The sequence below is a fragment of the Lepidochelys kempii genome, chromosome 5 (assembly GCF_965140265.1).
Source record: "Lepidochelys kempii isolate rLepKem1 chromosome 5, rLepKem1.hap2, whole genome shotgun sequence".
In the NCBI taxonomy this organism is placed as follows: domain Eukaryota; kingdom Metazoa; phylum Chordata; order Testudines; family Cheloniidae; genus Lepidochelys; species Lepidochelys kempii.
Window position 1 is genome coordinate 58,238,216 of NC_133260.1, and position 21,363 is coordinate 58,259,578.

General features: G+C 42.9%; 1 protein-coding gene across 1 annotated transcript; it reads right to left on the bottom strand.

The window, feature by feature from the left end:
- Window positions 1-3,923: 3,923 nt before the first annotated feature.
- Window positions 3,924-11,260, bottom strand: LYSMD3 (LysM domain containing 3). Its single transcript, XM_073344459.1, has 3 exons — window positions 11,141-11,260; window positions 10,584-10,854; window positions 3,924-8,298 (listed from the first exon to the last, which is right to left on the bottom strand). Exons 1-3 carry the CDS (start codon window positions 11,164-11,166, stop codon window positions 7,633-7,635), a joined length of 963 nt encoding a protein of 320 aa, XP_073200560.1. The 5' UTR covers window positions 11,167-11,260; the 3' UTR covers window positions 3,924-7,632.
- Window positions 11,261-21,363: the final 10,103 nt, after the last annotated feature.

The following is a 21,363-nucleotide window of genomic DNA, read 5'->3' on the forward strand; positions in this document are numbered from 1 at the left end:
GTCACTAATTAGGACTTTGTGTTGAAGTTAATTTTTTTATAACTAATAATGAAGAGTTTAGGACTAAAGTTTGTGGGTTTTAAATTTTTTTATAGTATGGTGTGCACCCAAACTGCATTTATGCAAATAGGCTGCCTCTACATGGCCATGGCATGTCCAGTTATTTCTCTGCCCATCCTTGCATGTGGGCTCCTGCTCCAACTCAGGAAGAGAGAAGCTGAGCGGATGACATAATAAAGTCACCATTTTTTGAACACTCCAGAGGTTCTGCTTGCATCAGGCAGAGCAACGGGTAGCTGCAGCTGATCCTAATAAACTAGAGAAATACAACGTACATGGAGCTACTATAAGGTGGTGCATAACTAGTTGGAAAACTTCCTAGAGTATAATCATCAGTGGTTCACAGTCAAGCTGGAAGGGCATATTGAGTGGGGTCCCACAGGGATCATTTCTGGGATTGGTTCTGTTCAATATCTTCATCAGTGATTTAGGTAATGGCATAGAGAGTACACTTAAAGTTTGCAAATGATACCAAGCTGGGAGGGGTTGCAAGTGCAAGAATAGGATTAAAATTCAAAATGATCTTGAGAAATGGTCTGAAGTAAAGAGGATGAAATTCAATAAAGACAAATGCAAAATGCTCCTATTACCAAGGAACAATCAGTTACACACATACAAAATGGGAAATGACTGCCTGGGAAGGAGTTCTACACAAAGGGATCTCAGGGTCATAGTGGATCACAACCTGAATGAGAGTGAACAGTGTAACACTTGTAAAAAACGCAAACATCATTCTGGAACGTATTAACAGGAGTGTTGTAAGCAAGACACAAGAAGTAATTCTTCTGCTTTACTCTGCTGATTAGGCCTCAACTGGAGTAGTGTGTCCAGTTCTGGGTGCCACATTTCAGAAAAGTTGTGGACAACCTGGATAAAGTCCAGAGAAGAGGAACAAAAATGACCTATGAGGGAAGACTGAAAAAATTGGGTTTGTTTAGTCTGGAGAAGAGAAGACTGAGAGGGGACATAACAGTTTTCAAATATATAAAAGGTTGTTACAAAGAGGAAGGAGAAAAATTGTTCTCCTTAACCTTTGAGGATAGGACAAGAAGCAATGGTCTTAAATTGCAGCAAAGGTGGTTAAGGTTGGACATTAGGAAAAATTTCCTGTCAGGGTGGGTAAGTACTGGAACAAATTTCCCAGGGAGGTTGTGGAATCTCCACCATTGGAGTTTTTTTTAAGAGCAGGTGAGACAAACACCTGTCAGGGATGGTCTAGATCAGCAACCTTTGGCACACAACCTGCCAGGGAAATGTGCTGGCAGGCCAGGACAGTTTGTTTACCTGCAGAGTCTGCAGGTTTGGCTGATCGCAGCTCCCACTGGTCGCGGTTTGCCGTTCCAGGCCAGTGGGGGATGCGGGAATTAGCATGGGCCGAGGGATGTGCTCGTTTCTGCTTCCTGCAGCCCCCATTGGCCTGGAACGGCGAACCACGACCAGTGGGAGCTGCGATCGGCCGAACCTGCAGACGCTGCAGGTAAACAAACCGTCCTGGTCCGTCAGCAGATTTCCCTGATGCACCATATGCCAAAGGTTGCCAATCTCTGGTCTAGATAATACTCAGTCCTGCCATGAGTGCAGGGGTCTGGACTAGATGACCTCTTAAGATCCCTTCCAGTTCTATGATTCTATAAAGTAGACTTATAGAACCATTGTGCCAACAACTGCTTCCTTAGGTGAAATGTGAAAAAGGAAGGCAGGATTTTATCAAATGCAGTCAAAGATCACAGAATAAGGAAATAGTGAGATACAATGCAATCAGAAGAAAGAGTATACAAATATAAAGGGAGAGACAAACCACCTTATTTCATTGTCCAACGCGAGGCAGTAAGATTTAACGTGTTCAGAAATGACTTTCCACCAAAAAAATTATGGTTAGTCAAGACAAAGAGCAGGGCATGGTTTCAAGAGGCAGCAGCTGAGTTTCTTCAGCTGTCTTTTTTGATGTTTGGGACATCAATTCATATTTATCCAGATAGGTTCCCCCATCTCCATGGACAATTAAGACCAGAAGGGACCATTATGATTTAGTCTGATCTCCTCCATAGGCTATAGAACCTAATCCACTAATTACTAGATCAAGCCCGTAGACTTTAGCTGAACCCAGCTCAGGGTAAGTTGTCTTGTGCTTGGAGTTTACTGTACCAGGAGCAGAATAGGAGAAGAGTATTTGAGGGCCTGAATGTACAGGAATGGGGTCATCAGTAGAGGTCGCTGAGGTACTCTTCAACACCATTGTCTCTCTCACATCACCATGAACACTGAAGCTATTTCCTAACAATTCCAGACTCTGCCAGAAGCCAGGAATCATTCTAGTGTCAATCAACATGAAGACACACAGGAAATAGAACTTAAACTGCATTTATAAGTATGTCTCTAGAATGTGGAGAAAGATGAGGTGTAATGTTACAGACAAATATCTCCCATACACACACACACACACGGCCCAGATCTCAGTGACTTGGAGAATTTGCTTATGTAGTTTACTGAAAACAATATGGTTGTGTGGATCAAGGGTGTTGTGTTAGCCAATTTAAGTTTGAGGATACCCTCGTTACCATTTTTTGTCTGTAGTCAAGCCTTGAACCCAAGGCTGCCTTTCAGTGACAAGGCACCAATAACTTAGTGGTAGCTTTACCATCTGTACATTGTACCACATGTACTCAGGTGATTCTGGAGCTATTTATGGCTTTCCCTTTAGACAGACCTCCTTCCATTCCATCCCTGAACAACTGGTGGGGGGAGATGTTGCATTACCCCTCCATAGAGAAATGTGGCTGTTATGGCTATAGCAGCTACCATGGCTGGTAGTGAATACGGATAACCATGCAGCTAACCACTGCAGGCATGACCATACCTTAGCACAGCCCTTTAAGAATAAAGCTTGGTAAAGTTATATTGTTCTCTCTATTGAACAGGGTCTGCTACAAGAATTGAACTGAGCAGCATGCCTGTGAAAGTCTACCTCTTATAGGGAAAGATGAAGATGATAGAGTTGAACTATACTGTTCAGGGTCTGAATGAAACATGGAACTACTTTTAAGATAGCATTCCAAATTGGCACTGTCCCTTTAACTATATATAGTTAATATTCCCCCATGTTAGCACAGTGAACAAAACATTGTTTACTTGGGTTTGAGAAAACTTCTGACTCTGGAGAACAATTTTACAAAGTAAAATGGGATTTCAGCTGCAAATTCCTAGGACAGTGGCAGGCGAACCTAGTATGGTATACCATTGGAAACGTAGTTTTGCCAGCCTGTGAAAATGTTGGCATCTGAAAAATAGCTTCACTAATAACTGGGTTACTTTTCTTGGGCTTATTTTTTATAACTGCTTCACTCACCTCATGAAGCTAATGGTTTTTAGAACATCCAAACTAGGTCAAGGGTAGTCATTTATCTGAAATTGAGAGTCTACTCATAGGGCAGTGATTCTTAAACTTTTGTACTGGTGACCCCTTTCCAGTAGCAAGCCTCTGAGTGCAACCCCCCTTATATTTAAAAAGGGTTTTTAATTTATATTTAACACCATTATAAATGCTGGATGAAAAGCTGGGTTTGGGGTGGAGGCTGACACCTCGCAACCCACTATGTAATAACCTTGAGACACTCAGAGGGGTCTCGACCCCCAATTTGAGAAACCCTGCAATAGGAGGTGAATAACCATACTGTAATGTCATAATACATATTAGATGTAAATATTCTACTGAGCTCTACACAATATATAAACAGAGATATTCACCAGCCTAAGGAATTTAGTTTGAGGTTGTACATAGGTTAACCAATATCAGCCTGAGAGACAAGTGTGCAACTTCCTCAGGAAAGTAGATGCAGGGACAAGAACATACTGTCAAGTTCACATTTCGCTGCAGACAAAAATATTTTATTAGAATGCTCAGAGCTCTCCCAAAACTATGAAGCAAGTGAAAGGAACAAAAGGTTTAATAAGAGGCTTACATCTTCAGCACCGCATTATTTCACATCTAATTACATTTTGTCCTGTATAAAATACTTTGTTATACAAAGACCATTTGTGGTAGTGTACTCCAAAATATATCAGATTTAAATAAAGCATTTACATATGTGCCAAAGTGCAATATGCACTTAGATTAAAAATTGACTTCCTGAGCAAACAATGTTTTGTATTTAATCTAAAGCATGATTTTTCACTTGAATTCACTGTGTAATAAATTTTTTCCCCCAATTCCAACTTCCCTGTTAAAACAGCTTTGACAGGAGTCTGGCTTTACCACTTCACTTCTAACTATTAAGTGTGAATCTATATCACAAAGAGCAACCAGATAGTTATTCACTGCTACAGTTGATACTGCAGTATCTGCCATAGTAGTTTGGAAAACATAGTACAATTGCAACAGAACACCACCACCCACAGAGAAGCAAACTGAAATTAATGCAGGCAACTCCCTTTAATACTAACAGAAGTCCCATATTCAAGGGAAACCTGTGTCAAACTCTGATAAAATTAACTTTCTGGTCTTAAAAATGTTGTTATATAAGCCAACTGAATGTTGCTCAAAACAAGAAGTTTTTTCTTAAGTATTTTTTCAAAACCAACTTTAAAAGGTAAGGTTTATACCTCTGCTGCAGCACACTTTTTTTTTTTTTTTTTTTTTATAAAAGGAAGAACTCATTGACAATAAGCCACAAGTCTTCTCAGACCTTAACTCAAACTTGTGGGTTGTTTTATTTTATGTGAGATGTAAATAAACAAAGGCTCTCAGTATACAATGCCACAGAGCAACATAAGTAGCAACGTCTCTTTACTTGTATTTTAACAGTATAGAACCCTTTCAGATTCTAATTCAAGGTATGACCAAGTCTGACCCTTATAATTTATTACCAAAATTTTAATAATTTAGTATTTTCTTTTGGCTGCTCATGTGTGTATGCAATGAGTCACACTTACAGAAAATAACTAGTATGCAATGTATCTTTTGAAAATCCCAAACAAGCTGGTTTCATGTTGTTAATAATTCTTCTGGGCCTTTTATTGTGATGAAAGGACCAATCTCTGACACTATAAAGAATTAACATTTTGTAGTTCCAAAACTAATCATTGACACAGTAGACAAGAGGCTAGTTAAGGCAAGCAAAAAGAGCAAGCCTAAGTTTGTTCAGAGCACAGAATTGTATTCTATGCTTAAAGAGTTCCAGATCCTACATAGATATGATTTCTATTAAGGTACCTTAAAAGTAATGTTGAAATCCTAGATTAAAGCGATCTCAACTGTTTCTAAACTACAACTAGCTGTTTAATGTTTTGACCATAGAAGCAAAGCTGCTATTATGTTTGTAACAAGAGTTTTTGTAACTATTTCTAAAACAAATATTAAATAATTTCTACTTGTATAGCTAGTTTGGTCCTCTCTGGAAGAAATTTTGCATGATCAAATTCTTCTGAGAGCTGCCACTTTAACAATTCAAAATAGCCCCAAGTGTACTTCCACCTACCATCAAATTTTAGACCACTTGAGCCTTAAAATGCAATTTTTGTTTTCTCAAGTTTTATAATTTCTAAATAAAAATAGTCAGTGAACCACGTTTGCCTCATTTAACAAGAGGCTCTATTTGCCCTCCTTAAAATCTGTAAGACATCAGATTCCTCAAACATGAGAAAAAGTGTTTATAAGTACTGCATCTCTTAAAAATATGTCCATTTCTCAGAATCACTTATTTATACTGTACACTTGGTCAAGATGCTGTTTAAATACAAAACATTGAAGGGAAGTATTTTTCACTCAAGTCTCTTTTGCTCCCAAAGTCTATCCATTTATTCATATGGTGAAATAATTATGAGTGGAGGGTAACAGTGAGAACCTTGCTTCAGGGAGGAAATATGATGGGATTTAGTGTAAGTTTAAGCACTATCTTAATTCAATTTTTAATAAATCTCCATAAAGGAATACCTCTCCTTTCCTCTTTAAAGAAAAATTAGTAAGTTCAAAACTCATTTCCCTCTTCTCTACTGTAACTTTCTTAGGAAAAATTTAGGTGACTGCTAAATGCAGGGACCAGCCCTCTTCAGGGGAAGAAATTTAAGAGCACAAGAATGGCTGACAAGGATCATGGGTGCAGTAAGGCACTGCCAGTAGCTGCACCCTCACTGCAGGCCAAATTTCTCTGCTAGATGCCACAGGGTTTCCCTCTGAAGTGTTGTGGGAGTGAGTCAGAAAAGATTGGTGTGTCTGAAGCCCTCCTACAGACTACCATATTCGTCCACTCAAGACACCTGAAACCACCAGCTGTTTCAACTGAGGAAAACCAGCTTTTTGCACTGTAAGATGTAACTAGGAGAGTGACATTTCCTTAATAATACAAAAAAGGTAAGGAGTCATTGAAGGAAATGCTAAACCTCTTGGATTGTTTTGCCATACAAGTAGTTGAACAGAAAACGACATGTTATTTAGCCAATTTCTAGTTTCTTCAAATTTAAGCAGCTAATTATTACACAGGACAAAGACTTCTGTCTCAACAACTGGATTGTGTTTAGGCATCAGAGCATAGCCTACTTATACACAAAGTGACCTCAAGCAAGCTTCTGAAGTACATTTAAAAAGAGTGCTTATGAGTCTACTGACTGGAGCGCAGGCAGAAAACGAGACCCAGCCTGAACACTGGGCCTTACTTCAGTAAATTTGCTTATACTCAAAAAGGAGGAATTTAATGAACTGTTTGGTTGTGCACTGATGGTGAAAAGCTCACCACCTTCTATGAAATGTCTTTGCAATCTCACCACTTGATGTCTGTTACGTAAGGCAGTAGTCATAGTGCAAAAAAAAGGTTCAACATAAGCAGTGCTCTATCAGCCTACGAAACTGAATGTAGTATATCTTTCTAGTTAGTCCACAGTAGCTCTCAGCCCAACATATTCATTTTCCCTTCAGGAAGTCTCACACTGATCTAAGGAAAAAAGTGGTTTGAACTTTATATATGGAAAAGGTTTTATACACAGAATTTACACCAGCCATACACTAAATATGTATTGTGGTATATATTATGAAGCGGGAAGTAGATCTCTTCAGTTGATAGCAATACACTGGGATATTAAGATAGCCTCTCTAGCATGTGCCATTAAATATATTATAAATAAAGCATGAAACTATATTTATTTTAAATTAAACATGCTGAAGCAGATGCTTTCAGATAGCAAATTATAGTCAATTGTACTCATTTATCTCATGTTTGTCAGAACTGCACCTTAACAGCAATTGTTAATTAAAAACAAACCAAACCAAAACCAGGTTATATTTAAATAGAAAAAAGTGCAAAGCCTTTCAAAAAACACCTGTTTACATACATATTTATACCATGACAATCTCACATTAAACCTGGTAATGTCACCTGTTAACGTGCTTGACAGTTTAAATGACCCACAGAAGGATTATCTCCTATGTAAATGTGGCAGGTTCTCACAACTATTTAAATAAAGGAAGCAAAGCATCCTTGTACTTTAATACTGCCCCAAAAGAAGGAATGTATACATCAGTCATATCTATTCTTTGCACTCCAAATGCATTTTGCATTCTCTGTTTCTCTCTTCGTCTGAAAGTTATGTCATATGTCTATGAACAACAGTCTCCTGGGACTTTCCATTATAATGCTGAAGCTCTTCCTCACTCTCAACATTCATGATGTTGGCTGGATTTATTCCATTTTCAATTTGTTTTTGTTGCGATGGTGCTGTGACTAGTGAGTGGGCAGATTCCATTGTAGAATGGTGACTAACATCCACTTTCACTAAAACCTCATAATATAAGAGATAAAAAACTGGAGTTATTATACCAATCACCAACATTATCACCACTGCTGTCCACCATCCTATGCCCCAGTCTGCTCCATAATAGGGATCTTTCCGCTTTTTGGTTTTAGCATCAGGTTCAAAGCATATCTGCTGTGCAGATAAGGCAGAAACAACTTCATTAAGATTCTCTCTCTTTGTATCGTTACACTTTACTATTTGTTCTATATCGCGATCCACTTCTTTCAAGAAGTTGCCAACAGTCTCATTACAGGAAAATGAATCAGAAGTTGGTGATGTTTCTTGGAATTCTGGGGAAAACTGAGTAGAAGATAAGGATCTTGAAACTTGCTTGACTTTTGGAGAGCAATGAGTTTCAGTCAATAAACTGAACTTCTTCACTGGAATTTTGATAGATCTGAGTGCAAAAAAATCCTGGTCAGTGATAAGATTATTAATCCTCTTGATGTCTGCAACCTGAAGAACAATAAATAAATAAAGCAATGTAGTTTAAACATGAACAGGTTTAATAAACCTGAAGAAGAGTTCTAGCCACCCTCAGTGACAGTGTACACCCCCTAAAAGGGGAAATTCCACATTATAAATGGAACCCAATCAAAAATATTTTGATGCAAGACAGAGAATCAAAGTTCCAAATACAAACAAAATTTTTGAAACAGACAAGAACTGAAGTATAGACTGGAAGGCGGGAACTGTATTCTAATGCAAATAATCACTTTGACTCCCTCTGAACTTGGGGAAAAAAAGTCACTCAGCCTTATCTCATTAACTATTTATAAAAATGGAAATAATACTCCTCCCTTTCAAAGAAATGACGACCATTAGTTTATGAAGTGTTTTGCAAACAGACATACTATTACTGTAAAATGTGGTTTGGTTATTCTAGAACATCTAGGTAGATAGAAGTTCTCCTACTTTACAAAATCACCCTAATTCACCTAGTATAGTTCTTTCTTCTCTGCCTCTGTATTGCCAAGTGCAGCAATAGGCATAATTCAGGGCATTGTCTTCCTATGCCCCCTCTCTCTTTGAGAAAGGGCAGGGTTTCCTACAGATTTAAGAGCTCCGCTTATTAACTCTCACAAAAAATAGTCCAAGACAGCTACAAAAAAGTAAGCTTGTGAAGGGAGGGAGAGGAAATAAAATGGTTAAAGGGGTAGTTAAAAAAAATAGATTTCAGTTAAAACAAGTGTTCAGATACTTAACTTTTTTAAACTTTTCATCTTACAAGATGAAAGTTCCTCAGATTTGGTCTCTGCAGACAAGCTCTCTTCCCTCCCCACCAATCCCACACCCCCGAGAACAGGAGCAAAACATTTGAGAACAAATAAATAAGGCTTCTGTTTCACTCACTGAGTTTTTTTATAATTGCTTTACAGTCAAAATGGCTAGAGAGTTGAATGTTTACATTTTGCATGAAAAAAACACCCCTGAGCATTCTCTAGAAAATTGTTTTTTATTGACCAAGTTACGAGCTTTTGAAAGCTGCATGAGCAAATGTAGCTCAGATTTTGTGCAAGTTTCTCACTACTCTGGTCAAGAAGGCTATACTACCACACATGTACAGCTAGTTTAACTACAAAGTGGGAAATGTACTGAAGGTTCACCTTAGCTGAGGCAAGAGCTCTGCAGAAGCCCTTGGCTCAATACTAGTAGATTACGCAAGACTGCCAAGAAGCTAAACACTACTCATGCAAGTTAAAATCCTAAAACTGGAAATGTTGCAAAGTTGGCAGCACCCTAAGGCGCATGTAAGAAGAGTGTTCTCTTGGCCCTCCTAAGGTGCATAGGGAGGGAGGTTAGCGATGTCTGGCCAAATAGCACATGTAAATAACCTCACTAGGAGCTAATACCCATTATGGCTAGTCTTCAGAATTTCAGAGTCCTGGAGAGCAAGTTACTTATTTTCTCTTTTTCTTTCTAAAAAATTAAAGTACCATACGAAAACTTTTAGTGAGCACTGCTGTTATACTGTCAGGCATCCAAATCAAGAAACATCTCCATGCAGGCTGTTCTATTACAAGTCTGCCCACTTGTGGCTATGCACTGTCCTACAGACTTAAGATGCAGCTGCACATTGTCTCTCAGACACACCACACTTTTCCCCAAAATGCATAACATCCGGGAAATGCTTTCAAGAATAAAATCTGTAAAATGTGGTATGAAGATTTGGAATGAAAATGTGACGACAATACACGCCTTACAACATTAAGTCCTTTTGTTGTAGTCTTATGTGCTGTTGAAGAGTTATCATATATTAACCCAGAGGGAGCTACAGTTCAGAGATGTGCAGTGTCAGCATATTTTACACACAGTAAAGTTTTTAATCATTCTAGGTTCTATTTGGATGAAAAGTGCTACTCTACATACATTCAAGATTATAGCCAAGCCAATAGTTTAAAACATTAAAGCCTTTTTTCGTAAGGCATATACTAATATTTTGTAGCATTTCTTTAGTCATTCACTCCGAGTACCTTTTCCAGGTCCAAAGAGGAGCTCTGTATGGCTCAAAAGCTTGTCTCTCTCACCAACAGAAGTTGTCCGATCAAGATATTACCTCGCCCACCTTGTCAGCCTTCGCTTGGGTATTTCTTGCTTTCGGGGGGCTTAAATACTCATGCATCTTAGCATTCCTGTTGTGTAGTTTCTGTAGGGAACACTCTACACGTCCCGCTGGGCCTGAGCGGCTCGTGGGCAAAATGACGAACCGCGCTGGGAACCGCTCTGTACACCAGACTTACCGAGCAACAATACTGCAGCGCTATCGCGTTTAACGTCTCGCCTTCCTGGATGTCCTTCGTTAGTAGCACAATATCATCCAGACGGTCTCGCGAGGTGCTTCGTCGCACCTTCTCCCTCCCTCTTGGGCGCAGCTCGGACACCTCCCCGTCCTCCTCCTGCGCCTCGCCGTCCGCCTGGAGGCCGTTTCCAAACGGGTAGGCGCGGCTGCCGCCCGCGGCGGGCAGGGCTCCGGCCGGGGGCTGGCTCCTCCCGGCCATTCTCTCGGGACGCCTCTAACGACAACAGAGAAACACCTGCCACCCGGGGCAAAGCCTTCAACCGCGCCCAGCGCCCCTCGCCACCCGCTGCGCTGGTTCCCGGCGCCCAATCAGCAGCAGAGGCCTGCGCACGGCGCTGCACATGTGGCGTTACACTGGGGACGGGCGGAGGCTCTGCCGAGGCGAGCTGGTACCCGGTCCCCCCACCGCCGCCGATGCCAGGGGTCGCGGGGGCTCAGGGCGGCCGTGCCGGTCCCTCTCCGCGGGGAGAAGCAGGGCCAGGGCGAGGCAGCACCTACCTGCCGCTCCCCCAGGAACTCTTCATGGCAATGGCGGCGGGCGACCGCCGCTCACCGGTTCCTTCCGCGCGGGGCGGCCTGTGGCAGCCGCCACGTCCGCAAAGCGACCCCGCCCCCGGCCCCGCCCCCGCGCGCGCGTAAAGAAGCCTTCCGCGCATGCGCATTGAGTAAGGGACGCTGTAGAACTGGGGTGGACTGGGCCCTGGGCCGCGGGAGCTGTTCGCTGCGGCCCGCCCCCTATAGACACGGTGCGAGGGCCGTACACCGAGCGCAGCCGCCACCGGGGCCAGGGCTGTGGAACAGGCGTGTCCCCGGGGGCCGACCCGGCCGAGGGGGTGGGGTGCCTGGGTTCCCCGAGCCAAGCGCTGGGGCAGGGCGCCTGGCAGCGGTGCCCGCTCCGAGCGTCTAAAGATCACGAGACTGGCCCCAGGATCCCGGGGGTTTGCAAGGGACACCAGTCGGGGTGGGTGATTTTGGCCCCAAAGCAGACACGCTGCTTGGACCCGAGATCAAACTGCAGAGTTGTGCCCACGCTATAAAATGCTGCTGGGTGGGGCGGAGTCCCCAGCCTGAACCCGGCCCTGAACAATTCGAATGAGTTAACCTGGTGCCCCAGGTCTGCCCAGCTGGGAATTGTACAACGCCGGCCAGTGACGCTTTGGCCCTCACTGCTCTCCGACTCCTTCTGCAGTTCTAGTGCTTCTCCACATCCCCTTCCGGGTCTGAAATGGGAGGCAGATCCTGGGGCTCTTCTCCCCTTTCCCAGACCTGGATTGCAGGGGTGAAGATAGAGGGCATCGAGCCGACCAACCAGTTTATTACAGGTGAGAAAAGGGGAATAAAACCTCCCTGAGCTGTTGGATATATTTCAGGTTTCAGAGTAGCAGCCATGTTAGTCATAGAATCATAGAATATCAGGGTTGGAAGGGACCCCAGAAGGTCATCTAGTCCAACCCCCTGCTCAAAGCAGGACCAATTCCCAGTTAAATCATCCCAGCCAGGGCTTTGTCAAGCCTGACCTTAAAAACCTCTAAGGAAGGAGATTCTACCACCTCTCTAGGTAACGCATTCCAGTGTTTCACCACCCTCTTAGTGAAAAAGTTTTTCCTAATATCCAATCTAAACCTCCCCCACTGCAACTTGAGACCATTACTCCTCGTTCTGTCATCTGCTACCATTGAGAACAGTCTAGAGCCATCCTCTTTGGAACCCCCTTTCAGGTAGTTGAAAGCAGCTATCAAATCCCCCCTCATTCTTCTCTTCTGCAGGCTAAACAATCCCAGCTCCCTCAGCCTCTCCTCATAACTCATGTGTTCCAGTCCCCTAATCATTTTTGTTGCCCTTCGCTGGACTCTCTCCAATTTATCCACATCCTTCTTGAAGTGTGGGGCCCAAAACTGGACACAGTACTCCAGATGAGGCCTCACCAATGTCGAATAGAGGGGAACGATCACGTCCCTCGATCTGCTCGCTATGCCCCTACTTATACATCCCAAAATGCCATTGGCCTTCTTGGCAACAAGGGCACACTGCTGACTCATATCCAGCTTCTCGTCCACTGTCACCCCTAGGTCCTTTTCTGCAGAACTGCTGCCTAGCCATTCGGTCCCTAGTCTGTAGCTGTGCATTGGGTTCTTCCGTCCTAAGTGCAGGACCCTGCACTTATCCTTATTGAACCTCATCAGATTCCTTTTGGCCCAATCTTCCAATTGGTCTAGGTCCTTCTGTATCCTATCCCTCCCCTCCAGCGTATCTACCACTCCTCCCAGTTTAGTATCATCCGCAAATTTGCTGAGAGTGCAATCCACACCATCCTCCAGATCATTTATGAAGATATTGAATAAAACCGGCCCCAGGACCGACCCTTGGGGCACTCCACTTGATACTGGCTGCCAACTAGACATGGAGCCATTGATCACTAGTCTGTATCTGCAAAAAGAACAGGTGCACTTGTAGCACCTTAGAGACTAACAAATTTATTTGAGCATAAACGTCTGTGAGCTACAGCCCACTTCATTGGATGCATGCACTGGAAAATACAGTGGAGAGATTTATATACACAGAGAACATGAAACAATGGGTGTTACCATACACACTGTAACAAGAGTGATCAGGTAAGGTGAGCTATTACCAGCAGGAGAGCAGGGGGAGGACCTTGTGTAGTGATAATCAAGGTGGGTAATTTCCAGCAGTTGACAAGAACGTGCAAGGCACATGATGGCATATATCATATGTGTAGATGTGAACGAGCCTCTGATAGTGTGGCTGATGTGATTAGGCCCTATGATGGTGTCCTCTGAATAGATATATGTACACAGTTGGCAACGGACTTTGTTGCAAGGATAGGTTCCTGGGTTAGTGGTTCTGTTGTGTGGTGTGTGGTTGCTGGTGAGTATTTGCTTCAGGTTGGGGGGCTGTCTGTAAGCAAGGATTGGCCTGTCTCCCAAGATCTGTGAGAGTGATGGATTGTCCTTCAGGATAGGTTGTAGAGGTTTTAGTTGGGGGCTGAAGGTGATGGCTAGTGGAGTTCTGTTATTTTCTTTGTTGGGCCTGTCCTGTAGTAGGTAACTTCTGGAGCTACACTATCAGAGGCTCGTTCACCTGCACATCTACCAATGTGATATATGCCATCATGTGCCAGCAATGCCCCTCTGCCATGTACATTGGTCAAACTGGACAGTCTCTATGTAAAAGAATAAATGGACACAAATCAGACATCAAGAATTATAACATTCAAAAACCAGTTGGAGAACACATCAATGTCTTTGGTCACTTGATTACAGACCAATCTGTACCAATCTGTACCAATCAAATCTGGCAATTCTTCAAGAAAAAAACTTCAAAAACAGACTCCAATGAGAGACTGCTGAATTGGAATTAATTTGCAAACTGGATACAATTAACTTAGGCTTGAATAGAGACTGCGAGTGGATGGATCATTACACAAAGTAAGACTATTTCCCCGCGTTTCTTTCCTTCCCACCCCTACTGTTCCTCACACATTCTTGTCAACTGCTGGAAATGGCCCACCTTGATTATCACTACAAAAGGCTCCCCCACCCCCCGCTCTCCTGCTGGTAATAGCTCACCTTTCCTGATCACTCTCGTTACAGTGTGTATGGTAACACCCATTGTTTCATGTTCTCTGTGTATATAAATCTCCCCACTGTATTTTCCACTGTATGCATCTGATGAAGTGAGCCGTAGCTCATGAAAGCTTATGCTCAAATAAATTAGTTAGGAAATATTTCAGCTCCCTCTTCCTCTCTTGTAAAAATGGTGTCCGCTGCTCCCTTTGCCCTCTCGCTTACCCAAAAACTCATCTGCAGTATAAATCTTTCTGCTTTTAGTAAAAAATTCCATCGAGAGAAACAGTTACGAGTTTCTACCCAATTTTTTTTGGAGAGAGACAGCTCTGCCCAGGTCTTGCATTAGCTCTGGTTGGCTGCTTTTTCTAGGAAGCAGAAAAGTGGGGAAGGCTAGACTGACCACGTTCCTAAATGACACCAAGGTAGGAGCTTCTGGTCTAGATCACTGAAGTGCCGTCAGCAGGGGCCAAAATTGTGGTGTACAAATCACAACAGTTGGCAAGATTGGGGTTGGGCCAGACAGTGGAGGTACACGTTAAACCAATTGAATGTTGCCAACCACAAGTGTTCAAAAATTCTGAAGAAAGAATCATGAGATTTTAAAAAATAACACATTTTGGATAACAACAAAATAACTTTTGATTTGTCTTCTCATTTTGAGCCTTTAAGCCTAAGGTTCACATTTTCAAGCTTTTCTTTGTGACAAAGTCAGGAGGGCTAGAAATTTCCAAAGAAAGGTGAAATTCTTAAGTAGTCACATGACTTCAGGTGCAGGTTTTTAAGAAAAACATTTGAGTCTCATGATACAATTGCAAGAGTTGGCAACATGTGATCAGTGTTTTGAGTTTCAGAGTAACAGCCACGTTAGTCTGTATGCGCAAAAAGAAAAGGAGTACTTGTGGCACCTTAGAGACTAATAAACGAATAAATTGGTTAGTCTCTAAGGTGCCACAAGTACTCCTTTTCTTTTAGTGTTTTGAGTGTAACATAGGAGGTTAGACCCAGCTCAACAAGTGGCTTTGTCAGCGTTAGTCTGATGATACACAAAACAAAAATAATGTATTGCCTGTTACTATTCTTTCCTTGAACATGTCCACAAATTAGAGTTGCTGGCTTTTTGGAATTTGCCTTGCAGAATAAACTTCAATGCATAATACCATTGTGACACAACGTCATGACTGTTTGCTAGAGTTTTTAGAGAAAGCTGACGGTCCCAGTTATGGGTGGGAAAGGAGGTTTTGTAGGTGTCTGTTAGCAGAGTTCCTGTTAAAATGGTCATTCTGATTATTTTATTAGAACACTAATGATGTATTAGGTCATCTAGAACCTGGTATAGTGTCTTAATTTAAATATAAATAAAATACATTGCAATGTGGTAACATTGTAAAATAAGGTTGTGATGCAGTGTGAAATTTAAATCACAACAATGTAATGATGTTTTGACAATAGATTTTTCCTGGAAGCATTGCTTGAAGGATGTGAAATTGCCTCAGGAAAGTGGGGATGGCTCACACAAAATTCTGGATACTCTATAGTAATCATAATCCATTTAGAAACTCTTAAGGGAAATGATGCCAATGAGAAAATCAGAAGTTGCAAGCATCAAAGGAGATTTTCTATCCAGAGCAATTAAGGTGCAGTACCAAGGAAGAGAGATATCGTGTAAAAGAACATAAACATAATGGGCTGTATTCTCAGGTGCACTGAAGAAGTATATGATAGGAGTTAAATATGTGTTGGGCCCAAGGAAGGACACAGGCCGTGCAGGAGTGATTCTGCACCATTTTAAAGGAAGCATAGTGGCACGCTACAGAGCTCATCTACTAGCAGTGTTAATGGAAAATTGTGCATGTCCAGTACAAAATTGGGAGTGATCAAAATAAGCTAATTTATGGGCATCTTCATCTCAGCATTAGGTGTAACATAGCTCTAGCTACCCAGAGCCATCTTTAAACTACTATAAGCCCTTGTGCAACCAGGGGAATTTCTTAAATGAACTTAGGGAGCCTAACAATGTTATGTTTCCCCATAGTCCTTTTTCTTCCTTGCAAAGTGTATTTGGTAGCATCTTCCCAATACTTAGCCAAATCATTAGATTAGTTGTTTTAAGAGCTATTTCTTGTTATGGACCAGATCTCTAACTGGTGTAAGCTATCATAGCTCCGTTGAAGTCCTTCTGTGTATAAGCAGCTTTCATGCACCAGTTTCAATTGCTAGTCAGTTACCTAAAGGAACTTGTATCTGCCCCAATATGCTTTTCTGTAATACAAGCAACAGCAAATGGTGGGAAGATTAAATCTTCCTCCAACTACATTAATAGAGCATGTAGGAAGTTTTATGCAAGCTGACAATATTGGGTTAATTATCTACAAACCAAGATTTTCTTATGGTATCTCCAGATGACAGAAAATAGTAGTAACAAAGGAGTGGGAATTTCAGCTATTAAGAAGTGTCACTGGACTCTTGGCAAGGAATGTCTGAAACACCGACTCGTCTTTAAAAAGGAAGCTTTGAGCAATAGAAATGAAACAACTGTCATTGTCGGTAGCTGGGAAACTGGCAATTCAGACTCCATTCATGTTGCTGAAAGATTGTTTTATAAGATTGGTCAGAGTAGTGGGTGGACCTTGAGAGGACACACTTCATACTCAGTAACCCTACAGCTGAGTTTGATGATTATTCCAACATAAACTACTGATGGCATATTTTGTGTTGAAAATGGCACATTTTTCTTTAGTCTTTGGGTAGTGGGGCACAAGGAAGGTCAGGGCAGGGAATTCCACCATTTCTTTTATCTAGCAGTGCACCATCAGGGCGAAAAAGAACTGCCGAAGCAGCACTTTCCCTCAGAAAAAAAAAAGTATTGGAGTTTGCTTTGACCCCACTACACCCCTGTCTGTAACCATTTGTAACTAGTGACATTTTCCCATCAATATACAAAAGGATATATTCCCAACTTGATGAGCAGCTTGATGTGGTAGCTGCACAGCTACTATGAATGCTAATGGGAAAACCGCCTTTCTCCATCCCTCTGTAAGTTACTTTGCATATCCTAATAGCGCATACTCAACGAGCAAGAAGGTCAGTGTTAATCACTACATGGCATTCCAAGTGCAACTGCAACAGGCTCTCCACCCTTTCCTTTGGACATGTTGTGTCCAACGTTGCTTGAACGGAGAAGAAGCAAGGAAATATAGTCCCACTGGGAACAATAGAAGTATTTTAAGAAAGGATTCAAGAAGGAAAGGAGGTAAGGAATTGAGGTGGGGGAAAGCTGATACCTTTTCTGAGTCATCCTCAGTAAATAGAAAAGGAGTACTTGTGGCACCTTAGAGACTAACCAATTTATTTGAGCATAAGCTTTCGTGAGCTACAGCTCACTTCATCCAATGAAGCTCACGAAAGCTTACAATGAAGCTCACTGTAGCTCACGAAAGCTTATGCTCAAATAAATTGGTTAGTTTCTAAGGTGCCACAAGTACTCCTTTTCTTTCTGCGAATACTAACATGGCTGTTACTCTGAAACCTCAGTAAATAATCACGTTTTGTCTTTCTGACAATACATGCATGTTACTTTCCCCTACTATATTGTAAATTACTAGCATTTTATAGTTAAAGACATAGGCCAAGATTTCAAATTTGGTGCTTAAAGTTAGGCATCTAAATACATATTATAATCCCCTGAATGAAAGGGCATGTTAGAATACGGGTAATTAAGAGATTCACTCAGATATGTACACCCAGAGGCAATCTTACAGTGGTGCATCTCCCTCTGCTCCACACTTGGGATTACCATTTAAGGGAAAAAAGAAAAGGAGGTAATAGCTGGTAATAGCTCATCTTAAGTGATCACTCTCCTTACAGCATGTATGATAACACCCATTTTTTCATGTTCTGTGTGTATATAAATCTCCTCACTGTATTTTCCACTGAATGCATCCAATGAAGTGAGCTGTGTAGCTCACGAAAGCTTATGCTCAAATAAATTGGTTAGTCTCTAAGGTGCCACAAGTACTCCTTTTCTTTCTGCAAATACAAACTAACATGGCTGCTACTCTGAAACCTGTCATTTAAGGGAGCTGGAGGAAGCAGATGCAACTATGTGAAGTCCCTGGTAGGAGAGCTCCAGTGGAACCAAGCTGTCCAGCCAATGTCTTCTTACAGGACTTAAAGGGAGGAAGGCTGCAAAAACATAATACAGCTTGGGTCTGTAATACATTTCTGGGGGAGTCAGTGTGGCATAAGACAAGTCTTTCCTTTATTTTCCATTTCTTCCTGGGCTTGCTCAGCACATGCTCTCCCACCAGATCCCCAGACCTAAAGAGAGCTTTTGGCAGGATCTCAGGGAAGTGGAAAACACTGCCATACAGCTAGCTACCTCACCACCTCCCCCTTTTCTACATGGGAAGTGAAGATTTTTATACAGAAGGGAATTATTGGGTCCTAAAATGTTCCAGGGCTCCCCCTGCTGGCAGATTGCTGTGAGGGGACTCAACATCCCTGTGGTAGCATCTATAACAGGACAGCCTGCACAAGCCCACCTGCATCTGAAGGTCCTTCCCCCAGTCTTGTGGGAGGGACCACTGGACCTGGGAACCAACTGAATACGTGGGACAACTAATAAATAACAGGATTAGGAATCAGGTTCAAGACTGGGGATACCGAGCAGAGAACCCTGGAGAGTGCCCACTGCTCCTCAAAGCTGTCTAAGGAGCCAGCAGATGCCACCCAGAGGAACTCTGCCTGGATGCGTGAGACCAGGGAGGAGAGGAAATAGGCCCCACTGTTGCAGAGCACCTGCCTTATTGGAAATCCAGCCTTGTGGGTGGGACCACTGGACCCAGGAACAACTAAGGAATAACAGAGTCAGTAGTGAAGGTCACAGGTTCAAAACTAGGGATGCAGAGGGGGACACCGAGTAGAGAACCCCGGAGAGCGCCCACTGCTCCTCAAAGTTGTCTAAGGAGCCAGCGGACGCTGCCCAGAGGAACTCTGCCCATATGCGTGAGACCAGGGAGGAACGGAAATAGGCCCCACAGTCACAGAGTACCTGCCCTGTTACAGGACCGGGAGATCTTGGGCTAGTCTGCCCTATTTAATTAGCACCACCTTTGTGATAATTAGCTGCTTCCCAGCCTGAGGGGTGGATGGAATGAATGGGGTCAAGTGTTAGCCTGATGAACATCTGGGCTGTATTAAAAGGACTGAGTCTGAGAGAAGGGAAGAGGAACAACAGTAAGCTGGTTAGGTGCTATGGGAGGCGCCAGAGATAGTATTTGCAAGAAACAGGGAGGTCTCTGAAGGAATCATAGAATCATAGAATATCAGGGTTGGAAGGGACCCCAGAAGGTCATCTAGTCCAACCCCCTGCTCAAAGCAGGACCAATCCCATTTAAATCATCCCAGCCAGGGCTTTGTCAAGCCTGACCTTAAAAACCTCTAAGGAAGGAGATCCCACCACCTCTCTAGGTAACGCATTCCAGTGTTTCACCACCCTCTTAGTGAAAAAGTTTTTCCTAATATCCAATCTAAACCTCCCCCACTGCAACTTGAGACCATTACTCCTCGTTCTGTCATCTGCTACCATTGAGAACAGTCTAGAGCCATCCTCTTTGGAACCCCCTTTCAGGTAGTTGAAAGCAGCTATCAAATCCCCCCTCATTCTTCTCTTCTGCAGGCTAAACAATCCCAGCTCCCTCAGCCTCTCCTCATAACTCATGTGTTCCAGTCCCCTAATCATTTTTGTTGCCCTTCGCTGGACTCTCTCCAATTTATCCACATCCTTCTTGAAGTGTGGGGCCCAAAACTGGACACAGTACTCCAGATGAGGCCTCACCAATGTCGAATAGAGGGGAACGATCACGTCCCTCGATCTGCTCGCTATGCCCCTACTTATACATCCCAAAATGCCATTGGCCTTCCTGGCAACAAGGGCACACTGCTGACTCATATCCAGCTTCTCGTCCACTGTCACCCCTAGGTCCTTTTCCGCAGAACTGCTGCCTAGCCATTCGGTCCCTAGTCTGTAGCTGTGCATTGGGTTCTTCCGTCCTAAGTGCAGGACCCTGCACTTATCCTTATTGAACCTCATCAGATTCCTTTTGGCCCAATCCTCCAATTTGTCTAGGTCTTTCTGTATCCTATCCCTGCCCTCCAGCGTATCTACCACTCCTCCCAGTTTAGTATCATCCGCAAATTTGCTGAGAGTGCAAACCACACCATCCTCCAGATCATTTATGAAGATATTGAACAAAACCGGCCCCAGGACCGACCCTTGGGGTACTCCACTTGATACTGGCTGCCAACTAGATATGGAGCCATTGATCACTACCCGTTGAGCCCGACAATCTAGCCAGCTTTCTACCCACCTTGTAGTGCAGGAAGCTTCTGTAGTGTAGGAAGCTTCTGGAGTCTCCTGGGAAGGAAGGCAGTCAGACCTTGCTAATAAAGGGTTGTCAGGGAGAAAGCCCTAGGAGGCAGTGCTCAGCTAGAAGAGCAAAGAAGAACTATGAAGAGAACAGGAGTAGGGGCAAAGAGCAGGGAACTTCAGTGAGTCGTAGACTGTGAGAGGGGCTCTTGGGAAAGCAGCCTGGAAGTCAATGCTCTGTAACAGAGCAGGGAAGGAATTAAAGATAGCCCAGAAGGGGCTGAGAACCAATCCCAGAGGACAAGCTGATGTAGCTCACAAGGGGCAGAATAACTGTTTAGATGTTCTCTTTGGACTTTTGTTACACTGAAAGGGGACTAAATTTGGAAGGTGACCTGACTGGGACCTGGAAGCTGCGGTAAAATCAGCTTGACATATAGCAGTCCTGATTATAAGAACTCCTGCAACACCATGTCCTGGCTTGAGGGGTTCTGTGATGGTGAGTTCTGCCGTATTCCAGGATGATGCTCTGTATCTCGGGGGAACCCCCTGAACCCCCATATTCATCCTTATAATATGATTGTGTGGTATGCAATGCAAAGTTTGTCATGTTGGGTATCTTCGGAAGGTTCATGATGCACTGAGCATTGTTGTTATAGTAATGTTATAAGTTGTAATTTCATGTATATAGTTATGAGGCTGAAAATGTGTCCTCATGGCTTAAAACAAGCCCAAGCAAAACTCTCCAGGAGCGGAGGGGCAGTGCA

What these genes read in the sequence shown, in the direction of transcription:
- LYSMD3 (XM_073344459.1), bottom strand. Translation starts at nt 11,166, where the DNA reads ATGAAGAGTTCCTGGGGGAGCGGCAG. An exon ending in AGTTCCTGGGGGAGCGGCAG is followed by an intron (nt 10,855 to 11,140) that starts GTAGGTGCTGCC and finishes TTGTCGTTAGAG; the next exon opens with GCGTCCCGAGAGAATGGCCG. An exon ending in CGCTGCAGTATTGTTGCTCG is followed by an intron (nt 8,299 to 10,583) that starts GTAAGTCTGGTG and finishes ATTGTTCTTCAG; the next exon opens with GTTGCAGACATCAAGAGGAT.